The 17989-nt window shown below is 39.8% G+C and overlaps 2 protein-coding genes and 1 long non-coding RNA gene across 3 annotated transcripts in view; 1 reads left to right on the top strand and 2 right to left on the bottom strand.

The window, feature by feature from the left end:
• The window catches only part of LOC144631397 (uncharacterized), a 130749-nt gene that overhangs the window by 50436 nt on the left and 62324 nt on the right, over window positions 1-17989 (bottom strand). The gene's annotated exons all lie outside the window — the stretch shown is intronic.
• LOC144650436 (uncharacterized) lies at window positions 1018-9466 on the bottom strand. The gene is made up of 3 exons (XM_078510150.1): window positions 9446-9466; window positions 2438-7032; window positions 1018-1697 (listed from the first exon to the last, which is right to left on the bottom strand). Exons 1-3 carry the CDS (start codon window positions 9446-9448, stop codon window positions 1664-1666), a joined length of 4632 nt encoding a protein of 1543 aa, XP_078366276.1. The 5' UTR covers window positions 9449-9466; the 3' UTR covers window positions 1018-1663.
• Window positions 10431-17837, top strand: LOC144630728 (U6 snRNA-associated Sm-like protein LSm6). The gene is made up of 4 exons (XM_078489121.1): window positions 10431-10597; window positions 10893-10963; window positions 11897-11939; window positions 17661-17837. Exons 1-4 carry the CDS (start codon window positions 10507-10509, stop codon window positions 17696-17698), a joined length of 243 nt encoding a protein of 80 aa, XP_078345247.1. The 5' UTR covers window positions 10431-10506; the 3' UTR covers window positions 17699-17837.

Genomic DNA, 17989 nt, shown 5'->3' with positions numbered 1-17989 from the left:
GCAGGCTGGGTGAGGACGCACTTCAACACACCATGCGCATCTGCATCGGAGGCCCTGACCAGTTGTCCGATGATGTCCTGGAGGCAGTGGTAGATTATTACAAAGGAGTAAAGAAGCGAAAATTGGCTTTGTGAGCCCCAATTTTTTCCTTTCAAGAGAGCCTCGTGGTCTTCATGCTACATTTATTCGCATTTTATTTTATGTTGTCTGGTACGGCGCTAAATACGTGTTTTCAAACATTTTATGCTCTCACATTTGAAAGAATTTGTAACAGTTAAGAGTTACTGCTATCTATCACGTCAGTTGTTACAGTTTACATGCAGTTACATTGCTATCTAGAAATTTTCCATCGCTACGAAGATAAGTTAAGAACTGAAACATTGCCGCTGTTTATCTCTTTTATTCACTTCTTTGTAGTGTATAAATAGCGCAATAGGAACTCTTCGTCTCAGCCGAGCTAACATTGTCAAAACCTAATCATGTGATGACCAAAAAACAATATAAAATTACGGTGAAAATATACCAAGGTTGTGTCTCAAAATACACCAGATTGCATCTCAGCACATATCCATTTAAAAAATTTTCCGGGGGGGCATGTCCCCGGAACCCCACTCGCAACTTCTCCCCCAAACGAAAAATCCTAGATAGAACCCTGCTTCGAAAAAGACAGATATCTAGTACCTTCGTTTAATCGTTGGCGACTTCTGAGCAATTGTGTAAATCCTCTTGAAGTAAGTCGAGTAGCTCTGATCTGAAGAGAACTGAGTAATTTTTGGTCAATTGATCTGCCACTGAGTTTCTTGTGGTTTGTGCGATCTCCAAAACCACCGTCCTTAGCACCAATTCTAATGCCTTGAGAACCATCTCTTTTCGGTTCAAAAGCCTTGGTAGCCAATTTTTAAAATTCCAACTGTTTTGAATACCCCGGACTTGACGTGATTTCTTTCGAATGAAAGAAAATTTCATTCATCAAATGCCGCCATGTTTACTTGCCTGGATGGCAAAGTTGGCGCGGCTTAGTAACCAAGCCCCGAAATGTTATATTCACTTTCAAGCGAGGTGAATATAACGTCATAAACCAGAGCTTCTTGACTAATCAGAATGTCGCATTCTTATATTCACCTCTTCAAATTAGACTAAATACTGATGTAATCTATGTACACTGAAAACTTCACACAATTTCACACAACTGATTAATAGCATTGAAAAGTATGTCTTAAAATTCGAGTAAAACAAAATGACACGTAAGACATACAATGGCGTTTTTCCGGGTTGTCACAGCTTTGCACTGTTTCAAAACGAGTTATCGGGAAACAGTTTTCATATTCAGCATATTGAAATGAGTTGGATTTTAATGAAAAAAACGTGCATTTGTTTGATTGAAACTCATTTCCGTATGAAAATTTTTCAAGGAGACTCAGAAGAGACCATTTCCCAGTCGCCTTTCGCCTAAGAGTTGAAACGAGTCTTTGTGCGAACAATTCAGACACAAATGAGTTTCACATGCACGTTCATTTTCATGCAAATGAAACTCATTTCGTATAAAAGAAATATTCCTTTTGAAACAGATATAAAAGGCAACCTGACAACGCCTATTGGCCTATTAACAAATGCTTTGCTATTTACATTCATTTGTACAAAGTTCCTCATCTCAATGCTTGCTTCATGCAGGCTCTGGCTCGAGCTCTTCTGCTTTCCTAAAACAAGAAAAAGACCAGTTATGAGTGAGTTTTGAGTCATGAGTCATTTCAGTCAGTTCCTAGCTTTTTGCGAAGTGGAACACGACACCACATCTCTGTCACCAGTACTAGTTTCATTAAATGTCGGTGGTCGCCTGTATTTAGGTCCCCAATCACCCTTCTTCACACGGGCACGGTACCCGAGTACGTCTCTCGCTGGGCACTGATGTGAACACACTATTTTTTCAAGTACCCACTCCAAAAGTGGATGTGCTTGGGTACTTTGATTACTTTTTACTTTTGGGTACTATTTTTGCTGGTGCTTTATAGGTACCGGTGCTCTAGCACTAATTGTGAACACGGCCAGCCATTTACACCGCCTTTTAAAAATTGACAGAATTTTTTATAGTAACACTTGCATGACACAAGTAAAACATAATATTGAAGTAAAAACGAAATAATTAAATCTTTAGGCTGATTTTTACCAACATCACAGGAATAAATGAAACTATTTTCCGCGAATAAGAAAAAAGATACCTGTGCGGCATAAAAAGCTCCTAACCACACAAATTCACTCGGTTCTAACAGCAACGGGTCAACGGTTTGAATACATTCACGTGCAATTAAGTAGACAAAAAACATATTGTTACAACTGCAACCTAACCATGTTCCAAAAAATTTAATTTTGATCTAACTTGCACAGCATATTTACTTTTGTTAAACACGCAAACATAAGTTGTTCTTTCTGTTATACCTACTTTAATTTTTCAGTGTCAAATGTCACGTTATCTCCAATCAGCATAAACGGTGCCCACTCGGAAACCTTAGCAAAGCCGTTACCTCTCATCCACTTCATGACCTCGTGAAGAGACTCACTGGCGCTTTCCCCACGAACAAGGTGCTCGTAGAAACACTTCATGAACTGCTCTGTTGCACTGTCTTGTATGGCCCATAGTGCAACCAGTACTGAACGTGCACCCGATCCTAAGAACGCTCGAGCGATTCCAACAACTCCCTCAGCTCTAATCTGACCACACCCACTGTGACAACAGCTGAGTACCACCAGCTTAGCCCGCAGGCGGACTTTTGAAATGTCAGACATTGTCAAGAGGTAGGCCTCTTCATTTGGAATCCCATTAGCGGTGCACAAGGGCGAGAGAGCAATTTCTCCTCTTTCAGCATTACCATGAGCAGCAAAATGTATCAGACTTACTGAATTTATCGCTTGAAGTACAGCGTGCTTGGTTGCGTGCTCTCCTAACAAAGGCTGAACGCCCAGCAGTCGTCCAATCATCTCTGCTTCCTTTCTTGCACATGGCAATGGATTAAACATCTTACGACATCCCTTGTAACGCACCCGGCCTACCACAGGATCACCCACTATCAGTGCACCAGTCAGACTGTGATAGTCTGCAGGACTGTCCTGAATGAGCTTGAGAGTTGACAATGAAGGGACGATGCGGATCCTGAAAGTCTCTGATAAATACTTCCCGCCTTCATCAGTTAATGCTGCAAATGGAACCTGGTACAAAGAGCGATCAGGAACAATGATGATTTCAGGCTCATCAAGTAAATCAGCCACAGGAGCGATGATCATTTGGTATAACAAAGGAAGAGTCGGTTTAGGCTCTTGATTGCCGTCATCCTCATCATCATCCTCTACAAGGCGCCAATCTGCGAAAATCTCTTCCTGAGAAAATCTCGGTTTCGGTTCAGTGCCGTTTAAAGATCGATCTTCACAGTCCTGCTGGGATACAAAACCCAAGCTGCGGAAGCTTTTGGACAAAAAATCGTGCAAACTGGAAACTATTCTGACACCTAGGATGTTTTCATCTACTGTTATTCTACGGAAGTGAATGACTCCGCTTGTCTTGACAATCCACAGAGACACATCGTTACGATAATAAGAAATGTAGAGACAAGCACAGTTACCTTCTTTTTTCATGATATTTTGAATACCAATCCACGATTGCGGATTAGCTGAGATTTGCATATCAACAGAATACTGAGTCGCCATCAAGTCTGCTAGGGCTCTAGCCCGTGCAAGCTCTAGGACATAAAGGGCACTGTAAGGATTTCCAAGACAACAAAACAGTACACTAAGAACCTGGTATGGAAATTTGTTAACGTCTAATAGTGCTATCTTGAATTCATCATTGCCTCTCAGAAAACCGCGCAGATCTTCGGCTTTTTTAATACCCAGAAGCAGATAGTGAAAGGCTTCTGGGATCTTTACTTGGGATAGCTTCAACAATGTGAGGTTAACATAATATAAAAACTCCTGGTGAGCGTCTCCAATATCTTGACTAATTAAAAGTGCCTTCTCCAGATAACCTTCGGCCATGACATATTCACCAACAGATTCAAACAAAATCCCCAGGTTGCCGTAACATGCTCCTTCTCCTGCTCTTTCGCCAATTTCAATTTTGATAGCAAGTGCGTTCTCGAGGTATCCTTTAGCTTTGTCATATTCACCAAGAGATTGAAACACTCTTCCAAGGTTTCCGTAATTTGTTGATTCTTCTGCTCTGTCACCAATTTCAATGCAGATTGTCAGTGCTTTCTCAAGATATTCTTTAGCTTTGTCATATCTACCAAGAGATATAAACACAGCCCCAAGATTTCCGTATAAGGTTGCTTCTCCTGCTCTGTCGCCATTTCCAATTGTGATCGGAAGTGCTTTCTCGAGATATTCTTTAGCTTTTTCATATTCACCAAGAGATTCATACAGAGCCCCTAAGTTTCCGTAATCACTTGCTTCTCCTGCTCTGTGGCCAATTTCAATTCTGATTTTAAGTGCTTTTTCGAGATGTTCTTTCGCTTTGTCATATTCGCCAAGAGATTTAAACACAACCCCTAGGTTTCCGTAATCTGCTGCTTCTCCAGCTCTGTCGCCAATTTCAATTCTGATCGCAAGTGCTTTCTCGTGATATTCTCTAGCTTTGTCATATTCACCAAGAGATCGAAACACAGTCCCTAGGTTTCCGTAATCTCTTGCTTCTCCTGCTCTGTCGCCAATTTTAATTCTCATAGCAAGTGCTTTCTCGAGATATTCTTCTGCTTTGTCATATTCACCAAGAGATTTAAACACAGTTCCTTGGTTCCCGTAATCTACTGCTTCGCCTGCTCTGTCGCCAATTTTAGTTCTGATGGCAAGTGCTTTCTTGAGATGTTCTTTAGCTTCCTCATATTCTCCAAGAAGTGTAAACAGAGCTCCAAGGTTTCCATAAGCGGCTGCTTCTCCTGCTCTGTCGCCAATTTCAATTTGGATAGCAAGTGATTTCTCGAGATATTCTTTAGCTTTTTCATATTCACCAAGTGATTGAAACACAGTTCCTAGGTTTCCGTAAGCTGCTGCTTCTCCCGCTCTGTCGCCAATATCAATTTTGATAGCAAGTGATGTCTCGAGATATTCTTTAGCTTTGCCATATTCGCCAAGAATTTGAAACACAGTTCCAAGGTTTCCGTAATCTGCTGCTTCTCCTGCCTTGTCGCCAATTTCAATTCTGATCGCAAGTGCTTTCTCGTGGTATTCTCTAGCTTTGTCATATTCACCAAGAGATCGAAACACAATTCCAAGGTTTCCGTAGTCCATTGCTTCCCCTGCTCTGTCGCCAATTTTAGTTCTGATTGCAAGTGCTATCTCGAGATGTTCTTTAGCTTTGTCATGTTCACCAAGAGATTGAAACACAGTCCCTAGTTTTCCGTAAGCGGCTGCTTCTCTCTCTCTGTCACCAATTTCAATTCCGATTGCAAGTGCTTTCTCAAGATATTCTTTAGCTTTGTGATGTTCACCAAGGGATTGGAACACAGTCCCTAGGTTTCCGTAAGAGCTTGCCTCTCCTTCTCTGTCGCCAATTTCAATTGTCATCGCAAGTGCTTTCTCGTGATGTTTTCTAGCTTTGTCATATTCACCAACAGATTGAAACACAGTTCCTAGGTTTCCGTAACAGCTTGCTTCTGCTTGTCTGTCGCCAATTTCAATTTTCATAGCAAGTGCTTTCTTGAGGTATCCTTTAGCTTTGTCATATTCACCAAGAGATTGAAACAATTTTCCTAGGTTTCCGTAATTTGTTGATTCTCCTGACCTGTCACAAATTTCAATGCAGATTGCCAGCGATTTCTCGAGATATTCTTTAGCTTTGTCATATTTACCAAGAAATCTGAACACCATCCCTAGGTTTCCGTAACAGCTTGCTTCTCCTTCTCTGTCGCCAATTTCAATTGTGATAGCAAGTGCTTTCTCGAGATGTTCTTTAGCTTTGTCATGTCTACTAAGCGATCGAAACACAGTTCCAAGGTTTCCGTAATTGCTTGCTTCTCCTGCTCTATCACAAATTTCAGTTCTGATTGCAAGTGCTTTCTCAAGATATTCTTTAGCTTTGTCATATTTACCAAAAGATCTGAACACCATCCCTAGGTTTCCGTAACAGCTTGCTTCTCCTTCTCTGTCGCCAATTTCAATTGTGATAGCAAGTGCTTTCTCGAGGTGTTTTTTAGCTTTGTCATGTCTCATAAGTGATCGAAACACAGTTCCAAGGTTTCTGTAATCTCTTGCTTCTCCTTCTCTGTCGCAAATTTCAATTCTGATCGCAAGTGCTTTCTCGTAAAGTTCTCTAGCTGTGTCAAATTCACCGAAAGATCGAAACACAGTCCCTAGGTTTTCGTATGAGCTTGCTTCTCCTAATCTGTCGCCAATTTCAATTCTGATTGCAAGTCCTTTCTCGAGATGCTTTTTAGCTTTTTCGTATTCACCAAGAGATTGAAACACAGTTCCAAGGTTTCCGTAAGCGGCTGCTTCACCTGCTCTGTCGCTAGTTTCAAGACTGATGGCAAGTGCTTTCTCGTGATATCTTCTAGCTTTGTCATATTCACCAAGAGATTGAAACACAGTCCCTACGTTTCCGTTACCTCTTCCTTCTCCAACTCTGTCGCCAATTGCAATGCTGATCGCAAGTGCTTTCTCGTGATATTCTCTAGCTTTGTCATGTTCACCAAGAGATTGAAACACAGTTCCTAGGTTTCCGTAAGCGGCTGCTTCACCTGCTCTGTCCTCTTCGTTGGCCGTATCACCACATTCGCGATAAATGTCAAGAAGTTCTCTGCCGTATTTTATTGCATTTTTATAATCAGGGATTATACGATGTGCCCTAAACACTGTAATGTAGATCGTGCTGTAAAGTAATTTGCCAATTTGATTTCCTATCCCCAGTTGTTTAGTACTTAAGAAAATCAAACATTCTTCACATAACTCGATGGCTTTGCGAGCTCGACCACTGTTGAGAAGGAAGACAGCAACAGCTGAACCGATAAAGATGGCTTGTACAACTTCTGCTATGTCATTCATAATGTTCTAAACCATTGTAAAGAAATAATCAATAAAAGGAGAATCAATTTGAATTGTTACTGAATAACAAAATGCTGGAAATTGTCACCGTTTATCAAAAAGCTTTAACTTTATTGACTAAATAAATCTTGAATTTGAACATTTTTTTCTACTATGACAAATAAATCCAAAACTGAAATTACAATTTAAATAATTGAACATAATGACAAAACTTTATATCAACTGGTTTAAGTTTTCAGCGTCACATTCCTAAATGATAAAATGTATCTTCCCCTGGTATTCAGAGTAATTAGTTATGCTAAACTTTCCTTTGCACTTTGTGTCGCCACAGGCTTCCCAAGCTTAACACTTTCCAGACCGGGGGGAGGGTGGCGGGAAAGTGCCCGCGACGTCTTTGAACGCTTATAACATTTTTAAGATTCAACTGAACGCTGTTAAACTTTGCGAGTTTATCTAAATAGCAACGGCATTTTGACAGGCATGTTTTCCCTAATTTGTAATATTTGTGCTTCTGACAAAAAATTAACCTTAATCAGGAGCCCGTGCCTTAATGCAATCATTTTCACCTTTTTAGAGTTTTCTTGCACTGTTAGATGGATTTTGAGAACTTGTCAGTAATTTTGGGCGATTTTCTGACGTTTTGGAAAAATTTTGAAATCCAAGATGGCGGCTGTTTTGACATCATGATGTAATTGTCACGTGATTTGACGTCATCATCCCACGTGACATATATCAAAAGATAGATTTCCGGACATACCATATATCCTCTAAGTTTAATTGTGATTGCTAAAATAATCTAGAAGTTACGGAGGGGGTGCGGAATCCACCCCCATCCCTCCTTCTCGGTCTGAAAAGATCTAAAAAAAAGCCCGGTCTGAATAGGGTTAAAATTCAACCCTGCATATGTGGTGTATGGGACAGCTTGTGCATGTAGATAGAGAATTGTATAGGAAAGTCACCGATCGTAAAAAATAGTGTAAAAGGAAAAGTCCCGAATCGCAATAAAACCAACGGCTCCATCATAATTCTTGGTGATTTATAGAAATTGAAGGCTTATATCAGTAGTACAACAGGCAACGAAAATTCAATCTAGTGATAGTGAATTTAAAGATCCGATGGCAGCAGCACTGAACGTTTGGGAATTAAAATTTAGTTTGCTTTATATCAATGCATTTCCCTTTTACATGTAATAAAAATCGAAATTTTGATGCTTGCTGCTGTGAGGCGGCTGGTTACAAACGCCCCCAGAACGAGCAGGCGGCCATCAATCGAAGAGAATAGTCTGAAATAGTGCTGACGATCAACTTTTTCGCGGTAAGACCATATTATTTATCCAATGCCTCGTTTATTTTGTGATTTCTTATAATCTGGATCCGCTTGCGAATTCTGCCATATTTCTTGTCTGCCTGTTCGGTTGAGCGAAGCGAATAAGAACGCAACAGTGGAACTCGTCACCACCAGACGACTCACACAATAGACAAAAGTCTCTTATCGTCTATTAAATGTCATCGTCTTATATCAATAGTAAGCTACAGGAAATCCGCATTTTGGTCATCGCCACTCCTTGACTTACATTCTTTATTATCCTGATCAGGAGTTCCTGATTATGGCTCCTGTCCTGATGATATATGGTTTAAATATATAAACTCTGATTAGGTTAGGAGGTTAGGGATCAAGGTATATTGTTGCTCACGTCATGACAAAAGAGTCACGCGATTTATGTAAATCAGTTCGTTAAGTCCCACTAGAAACATCAGCTATACAGTATATGCCGAGCTAACAGCAACGAACAGCTTACGATTAGAAATAAAATAACCTTATCGCACTCTGTTTCTCGATCCCCTTCTTAAAATGAAACTAAAAGCAATAAATTGAAATTAAAATGGGGGACTTTCCCTGTGAGACAACGAGAGAACAAACAATAAATACAAACTGAATTCAAATATACCAAAAAAACCTTCCTAATATAGTTTGTTACATCCTTGTTCTTTGGTAATTACAGAAGGTATACTAAGCCTAAAAAATTTTTAAAAATTTAAAAATTAATTCCAATTTATATGGAGACCGATTTCCTGTAAAACATGTTGTAAAGACAAATACGGCAACATCTAAAGAAGAACTGCTCTTGCTCAGTCTGTTAAACACTAAAGACCTGTAAGTTCACTCTTTTTGCTTACTTCATAACGTATTTTTCACGATTTGATCGATTTCGTTCTTTCATACTTTTTCCGTGTCATGAGACGAAATCACAGAACCAAACAGCTTGTGTATGGATGCAAATGTTCGGATTCTCCATCCATATTTATAAATTTTCGCTTTGCGGTTTTACGGCAATGTCGTAGCTATCGGAGAAATTGAAGTAGATGTTCTAAACTGGTTAAGATACAGGCTAGGATTCAAGATTAGTAGTCGTACTTACCATGGCGAAGAGGCAAAGTTCGTTTCAGGAAGTGAAGCCACGAAACACTCGGGGGGTTTTCCGAGATTCTGAGAAACCATATTACGTCATTGCATTTCTGACGCGGGTCAAAGGGAACGAAGACCCTGGGTACGAGGATGTGACGCACGTGAACCATTTACCGTATTTTCTCGATTTAACGCCGGGCCCCACATAAACGCCGGGTCTCCAAGCTATATTTGAAAATAAGCCCCTTGAACAATAATTAAAGGTTTAACAGGCTTTAAAAATAATGTCTAAATATATTGCTGTCAAAAATAATGAATAAAAATCATTTCTGAGAAACATAGGGCTTGAACAAACTCCTGGAATCATATAAACGCCGGCTCTATCGAGCCAAGTTTGAAATAAATATAAAAAGATACTGCAATATCACAGCGACAAACCGATGAGTGGTGCCGGATCTATTGAAGACCTGGATCAGTAACTTAGTTAAAACGGAAAATATAGACGGCAAACTGATCCTGACGGCTAGGGCAAAGTTTTTTCTATATATTCTAGTTTTTTTCTTTTTATCCACTTTGTTTATTTTTGACCGCTTTAGCCGTCAGGATCAGTTTGCCGTCTATAATTTCCTTTTTCAAGTTTGAAATAAACGCCGGGGCGTTTAAACGAGAAAATACGGTATTATTAATTTCCTTGCTTTTTTTTGAGAAATTTCAGTCAAGGTCATACTCACTTTGAAGTTGTCCTATCTCCCCTCCCTCCTTATCCCTTCTTGCCCTCCCTCCTCCCCTGCCATTATCCCCAAATGCATTTGTTATTTATATTGTATATTTTTTATGGTTAATTATTTTATTATTAGTAGTATTGAGAAATGCAAAAAAGTGAATACATGACATTAAATTATCTTTGAACTGACAGTCACTGATGTAAAAATTGCGGAAATAAAACAATAACATTTCCAAAACCGGAGGGGCTGCAGTGAGTCCTTCCATGCTCGGACGAAAGTACTGGGTCGAGTAAGCGTGCGCCATCTTGTTCTTCTTGACTTCTTACCCTCTTCTGGAGTAAAATCGAAGATGAGTCGCAAACAAACTCCAAGTGACTTTCTAAAGCAGATCATAGGCCGTCCTGTTGTGGTAAAGCTTAACAATGGCGTCGATTATCGAGGTACAACGAGAAAATGTTCATTGTAATACTTCTAATGTATCCATGTGGGCTCATGTGAACCAGTGTGAACAGAGGTCGACAGATTTTCGTTGTGTTAGTTTTCGGTTTACCGTTTCTTTCTTTTTTTGTTGACGGTGAAAATATATAGACAAAAGTGGAGCGTCGTTAGAAATCTTAGAATGAAAGCCAGTCAATATTTTCTTCATTGAAATTGTCTTAATCATGTCTGTTTGGGCAATGATGACAGCTAAGCAACAAAAGTCTGGACTGTTTTTACTTTCCCTTTCCTTATCAGGGGTGCTTGCCTGTCTAGATGGTTATATGAACATTGCTTTAGAACAAACAGAGGAATATGCCAATGGACAGGTTAGTTGAAAAATTTAATTTGATCACCTTATTTCCAGGGCATGTACTAACACCCGAAACAACAAAACAGAACCACCAAAATGACCCAGACAAGCAAAACCTCGAAAAAGAAACTGCCAAAATGACTGAAAAGAACAAATCATGTGAAATAAGCCATAACTGTTATTGAGAGCAAACCTTAAACAGACTTACCTTACACTTTGGTTAACCTGAATAACACTCCAGGGCCGGTTTCCAGAATATAGCTTTGGCTAGCCTGCATACAGTGAGCTCTCAAGAATGGTAGTGATTTTGCTTCTTTCAATGTAAATTCGTTTTGCTTGTTTCAGTGGTTTCAAATCTTTGCTCGAGTTTTAGCACATGCCAGTTTCCAAAGTAACATTCTAAGCCTTTTCGAGTTATGAATATTCAAGATGGCCTTGTTTCGCAATCCTCGAGACTCGAACTTCGAGACGCGAGGATCAAGTCTCGAGGATCGAGTCGAGACTGTCAACTTACATTTGAGTGGTACTGTATAGTCACATTTATAGCCATAGTTTCAGCGATTACTCACAGTGTATGTGGATCAAGGCATAATTAGACACTCTTCTACCTTGATGCTATACTTAAATCCAAACTTAGCTTGGACTTTTACAGTTCTAGAACTGGTATTATTTATTGGAACTGACTTGCACCAAAATTCATCAAGTTCAGTAATCAGCAATCAAAAAGTGTATCCTATCACTGACTGCGGACTCAGAAACTTGCCAGCCCATGCCTTGAGGCAGAGAGAAACCAGTCACCAAATAGTGACTTCAGGGTTTTTTTAATTTCAAGCCCTGAAGTATATTGTATCTTGAACTCATCACTCTTTTGAACTGCCGTTTGTTTCCCTCACATTATACTGTATTCATTCTACAAGATCCCTTAGCTCCTTTCTGTTGTATCTTTTAGCTGAAAAACAAGTATGGAGATGCTTTCTTGAGAGGAAATAATGGTAAGCTGTATGACTTGTGTGATTGAAGTCTTTTTCTATGACCTTGCTCGTCCTTGAAAAAATATACTTAAGTCAAAGGTATCAAAAGACCACCTCAGTTGGTTTCAACTACATAATTTTTTGTAGCTGGTTGTTTACAAGTTGGAGGTGCGAAGGCCTAATAGTAATTGAGCCTGACTCCAGATCGAGCAGTCCGGGTTCGAGCCCTGGCTGGGGTCATTGTGTTGTGTTCTTGGGCAAGACACTTAAAGTTTTCTGCAGGGAGGGGGGAATAGAAACGAGGTCTGGGACTGAATAGCGATGTTCTCACAACTTGCAACGCAATCAATTCACGATCTAGTCAGCAGTTTTTGGACGATGATGCAGCAGGCCATCTTTTTCTGCGAAATGGAAGCTATGGGAATCACGACTACGATGCTGTGGATTCAATGATTGTAAATGGGTGACAATTATCTTTCCTTAAAAAATTTTTGTTTTTTGTTATTTTTTGTTTGCAAAAACATTTATTGAACAATTCAAAACTTACACAACACAGCAACACTAAAAATTTAATGCACTGGCTTTATCCCAAAATGTTGTCATTGTTGTGTAGTTATAAAAACACAGAATGTCGTTAAGTCATGCTACTTTTTAGCGCTGAAATGCAAATGTTTATACCAGGATTTTCAACTCATGTGGGGATCGTTAGTGAGGTAAAACAAAGAACGGCCAAGTTAACAAACAACCTCGGAACAATAGAGCAAGATCAATACCTCCGACCATTACAGCAAAATTCGATTGCGACATTTTCATTACCATTTCCATGATGGTTTTATTTCATAACAAATACCACGTGTTGACGACAAGAACCTTTCTGGAGACATTTTCGTTGCTTTTAAGGTGGCTCGTACCGGTTTTTCTTGCGTGGGAAGTCTGGTGACTAGCGCGCGCGTCACGCTTCATGTCCACGAGTCACGCACGAGATTTGAAAAGGAAAACAAACATGGCGGCCGAGTGCGAGGTTGCTTTTCTTCATTTTAAGAAAAAATTCCGCGTTCAACTGAAGTTTTTTCAACAAGAACATTTTAAGTCAACTTAATGTTCGACAGTCAAAATGTTTTCGGATCTCACTGCTCGAGTTACAAAAGCAAATTCACATGTGCTACGATCGATCTTGTCGAAGATCGTGACTCAATTCCACTTTTTTCGTTTCAGCTTATTTGAGTTCGCTTTCAAACACATGATTCAGACAAAGAAATACTAAAAAGTAAGACCTAAGAGGCACAACTGGCGCTAACTGAAACTGGCTAAATCCCATGAAATCCTGAGCCGAAAAGTTTCGCAGACAAAGCGAGGGGAAGTCCACGCGTGTTGCGCGCGTATGTGCCCGCAAAGATCAGCGGTAGTCAGAACTGAGCATGAGTAAATACCAAACTTTTAAAATCGAAATTTTAAAGTGCGCGGAAACGCGCGTGGGAATTATTGAGTTCGCGAAGGCTTTAGCAAGAAAACTAACCCGATGACCCCTATTTTTTATTGTCCTAATATTTTCCTTTTATGTAAAGGAAACGCCAGAAAAAATCTAAAAAAGTTCTACGAAAGGAATTTTTAATTACTTACAAATTGCTCTTTTTTGCATTTGCAAAAAATCCGCTTCGTAGAATTTTTTTAAAATAATTATACAGTTTCTTTTTCATATGCTTAAAGTTATCACAAGAAAAAAAATGGGGGTCATCGAGTTAGTTTTCAAGATATAAGCACTGGAAGCTGAAAAAGGGTCCAAAAAATCATTGCCTACCGTTGCCATGGTAACCACTGATGACGTAATTATTGGTATTTTGGATCAACAACACAATGGGTAATTTAATTATACAAAAATTTTGTTACGATCTTTAATTATTTTTTTGGCCATTTTCTTCCAAACGTCGCACAGTCAAAAACCTGAAAACTGGTACGAGCCACCTTAAGACACAACTTACAAAACTTCTTTTACTACTATAAACAACTACTATATTGTTGTTATTGTTTTGGCAATTACAGAATAAGAGGAGCTGCTCATGCGCCTTAGAGACATCTGCTGACTACCTCCCTGGATTGCCTTGCAAGTTCTGAGAACATCATTCAGATTTGATATAAGAGATGTAGGGGAAGTTCCTCCAACCTCCCCCCACCCATCCCCCCGTGGTTTTCTGCCTCAGTCTCCAGTCATAACCAATCTTGAACTTTTATTTTGAGACCTTTAGCAATAAACGTTATTCTTTGTTTTTGTGGGATGTTATCAAATTTCTGAAACCCAAAATCCCAAGGCCCTTGAGTTTTTTTTTTTTTGGTTATTAGACATCCTAAATATTTTCAGCTCGACAGCATCCTTCAACTTTAAAGAAGAGCACTTTGAATTTAGGAGTTGAAAGTTGAAATTGAATCAAGATAGCTGCCAGAAAGCTGTCATGTGTGTTTTAAGAAATGCCTTATCCTGTGATTTTAAGCAAGGCATGTATGTACAGTAAAGGTATTGCAAGATGAACTTATATGTGAATCTTTACTAGTTCAACTTCAGAAATTTTTCATAGCAGAAGTGAATTCCATATGATTGTATTGAATTTTGGCTGTATATTATTTTGTGCCCCTCTGCAGAAAATAATTATATAATGTTACCATACTGAGCTGTATAATTTATGTGAAAGATTTTAATGGATAACTTGAGTATGGAACACCACAGACCTGTGACTTGGACAAGTAGAATTACACATATCTATTTATCTCCTATAACATTTCAAATTCTTGACTTTTTTACTCAGTAGAGGTCTGCCCCGGGGAGGGTACTTGGGTAAATTTTTGTTGGGTATGTGCCGCTGGCCTCTCAGAACCCCTACCCCTTTATAGTCTTATTCTATGGCCAATTATAGACCCCATCTTAGTCACTTTTGGGTAAATTTAGTTTTTACGACCCAAACTTAGTGACTTTCTGGGAGATGTTTGTCAAATATTAAACAACAGCAATAAATATGGTAACATTTTTTTCGGCGAATATATCCGTTCATAAATCACAACTTGCCAGATTTTCGTACTCTCAAAATCCCGGAAAAGTGTGACCCCATTCTAGTCACCCTATAAAAAATGCTTGAAATGGCAACCCCATTATAGTCAGTCCAGTCGTGAAAATGCGACCCCATCCAGCGGCACATCCCCATTAGCCCATTTATAGGAAGTGCCCCCCCCCCCCCGAGGTCGGTCTGCATCGAGCCTAGTGGCCCATACAGAGGGTAGCAGGAGGGGGAAGGGGGGGGGGGGGTGGGTTGTGATCCCATTTCACACACATATTTTAACCAAATTTATGTATCAAGTTTATTTTAAAATTGCAGAATTCACGAATCATGTGTCTTTTCTAGCTATTTTCGCGCATCACGGTATAATTTCTGCCCTATTTTCACACATCACGGTCTAATTTTTGCCCTTTTCATGTGTCACACATAAACCCTTTCCTACCCTCCATACAGGCCAAAGCTTATCCATGTTCCTGTAGCATGAAGTGACCAGAAGTAATCCTACTCCCACTGGTTGGGATTCTAATCCATTGCAGGGTTACCTTCAGCATTATGTCGCCGGTACCCATTTATACACCTGGGTGGAGAGAGGCACTGTGCGAGTAAAGTGTATTGTCCAAGAACACAACACAATGACCCGGGGCAGGGCTGGAGTCCAGTACACTAGCTATTTAGCTGCTGTGCTACCCTCTTTTTTACTCAGTGGTTTTGGTTTTACTTTTACGTAGAGTGAGTAAAAACTGGCGATATTATAGCAAATGTGAGCAAGCGGTGGTGTATACGTTTATTGACTTTTATTATTCAACAAATGCGCGCGCTGCCCATATATGGTCAAAATGCTAACAATATCTATCATCCGTACATAACAGATATCCTGCGATATACGTAGGTTCCGAAAATTCGTCCAAAGCCTTGTAACATGCTGCAAAATTACACTTTTTCTATCTGCGAAATGTGTTTCGTTGACAAATTGTTGAATAATAAAACAATTATCCTGCTCAATCTTGCGGAATATCGTCTGATTTTAGCCGACGACAGGGTTGGAAATTAGCACTCGCCCGCTCGCCCAGGCGAGTGTGAAAACTGTCGGGCGAGTACAAATCACGGATCACTCGCCCGGTTTGGCGAGTACGATTTTCAATATATTATTCAAAATAAGCGGAACTTTTACTTTCCAATTTAAAATAATCTACACTGTCTATAAGCCGATAGCTTACCAACATTTTGAAATCTCCATCAAAGCTATTTGCTTGCAAACTACAGGTATTTAGGAATACATATCATATTAGGAATACTGATCTGGGCGAGTGCAATTTGAAGGTCACTCGCCCGGATGGCGAGTGCTCCGGAATTTTAGTTTCCAACCCTGCGACGAGGCCGTATATTGAGCAGTCACTTTAAGTAGAGTGTAAGGGAAAAGACCAGTTGGTAATTCCCAAGGGTGGTTGCAGTTGCCTTCAAACAGGGTTTCACAATGGCAGTTGTAACAAGAGCTGATTGCTTATGAGGGTGGTCACAAATAGAGATTTGACTATATGTGTAAAACAATGAAAAACAAGCAGCAAAATGGGACTCCAATGGCCTTTGACACATTGTGTGAGTTAGTTACCTAAACAAACTGTTAGTAGTGACTTGATTCTGACAATTAAAGATCAAGGGATCTATTGTAGGGACTGAATGTTCAAAGCACAAATCCAGGATTAGCAAGAATCTTGATCTGTATTTTGTAACTATAAAAATGATGGGGTGCTTGTTGTAACCTTTTAGGTGGTGACATTTGTGGACTGATTCTGCATACAGTGCAAAAACAAACAAATGCCACTAGGGTTGTGGTACCTATCAGGGGCTGTTAACGTTATCAAATTGAAAAATGATGCAGGGACGGCTTAGCTGGGGGGGGGGGGCTGGGGGGGCTTTAGCCCCCCTTCCCCCAGAATTTCTGAAAAAATTAAAGACTTACTAAGAGAAGAGTATTTTAAGGCCCCCCCCCCCACTTCAAGTCACTAGTCAGCCCCCCCCCCCACTTGGAAAATTGCTCCGCCGTCCCTGTGATGGTAGTGGTAACTGTATTTGTTATGCAAATAACTTTTATTTTTTCAATTATTTACTTGAAAACAGCCATCCGGTATACAAGTTGCCAGTGCCAGTTAACTCGTTGTTCTAGAATTGGTACCTCTAAAAGGGTAAAACTGAATTTGGGCCACGCCCAGAAAATGAGAATTGCTAATACCTTTTAGGGAAATTCAAAACTATTGTACTCAGACAGGACCCACCACTCTGCAAACAGACAGGTGGTCTCTTCATGTACCCTTCCTTTCCCACCTTAAAAGATGGTTTCTTGTTTGTATAGCCCCCACTCTATCAGGAGTAGAAACTAAGAAAAAGATGCCATTGTGCCATTTATCCAGCTTTGCAGGCTTCATGCTCATTAAATATGAAAGTCTCAACTCAAACTTTAAAGCCAATAAATTTTGTCCATTTGGCTTATCAGACAGGTGGTATCTTGCATAGCCCGCCTACCACTACACAAGGTGAGTCCTAATCGAGTACACTTGTTATGACCATTTCCTCTAGGGGTGTTAGGGGTGTTAAATTATACGAGCATTCCCATGATCTTCATAGGGGGTCCCCCCAGGATAGTCAGCTCTCGCTGTGCGGGCTACTGTTGTCAACTGATGCTTTCTTCTTTCTCTTGCAGTGTTATATATCAGCACACAGAAGACAAGCCGAAGATAGGGGCCAATGAAGTGGACAAAAAAAGCACTACCAAAAACAACCATAAGCTTGTTTGGTGATAAAAAGTCTCTGTACATGTACATAGTAGCTGTTTTGTATTTTCAATATAAAAATCAGTAAACTTTCATTTCACAACTGATTGATCGATTCAGTTTTTCCTGTTTCTTGGTAATTATTGGGTCAGACAATTGGTCAAAAGGTTTTCCCACGTTTAAAAGTTTAACTTGTCTGTCATTTATTTCATGTAAAGTAACCAATCCTCTGTCACTTTTTATCCACCCCTCTAAACCA

This window comes from Oculina patagonica, chromosome 1, assembly GCF_052425735.1.
Source record: "Oculina patagonica isolate OP01 chromosome 1, crgOcupat, whole genome shotgun sequence".
NCBI classification, from domain to species: domain Eukaryota; kingdom Metazoa; phylum Cnidaria; class Anthozoa; order Scleractinia; family Oculinidae; genus Oculina; species Oculina patagonica.
Note: the sequence above shows the minus strand (reverse complement) of the source record. Positions and strands in the feature narration are given on the sequence as shown.

Excerpts from the sequence above, each read along its gene's own strand:
- LOC144650436 (XM_078510150.1), bottom strand. Across the intron at positions 1,698-2,437 it reads TTTGACACTGAAAAATTAAA|GAAAGCAGAAGAGCTCGAGC; the intron begins GTAGGTATAACA and ends TTCTTGTTTTAG.
- LOC144630728 (XM_078489121.1), top strand. The coding sequence starts at position 10,507 with ATGAGTCGCAAACAAACTCCAAGTGACTTTCTAAAGCAGATCATAGGC. Across the intron at positions 10,598-10,892 it reads CAATGGCGTCGATTATCGAG|GGGTGCTTGCCTGTCTAGAT; the intron begins GTACAACGAGAA and ends TTTCCTTATCAG. Across the intron at positions 11,940-17,660 it reads TTTCTTGAGAGGAAATAATG|TGTTATATATCAGCACACAG; the intron begins GTAAGCTGTATG and ends TTTCTCTTGCAG.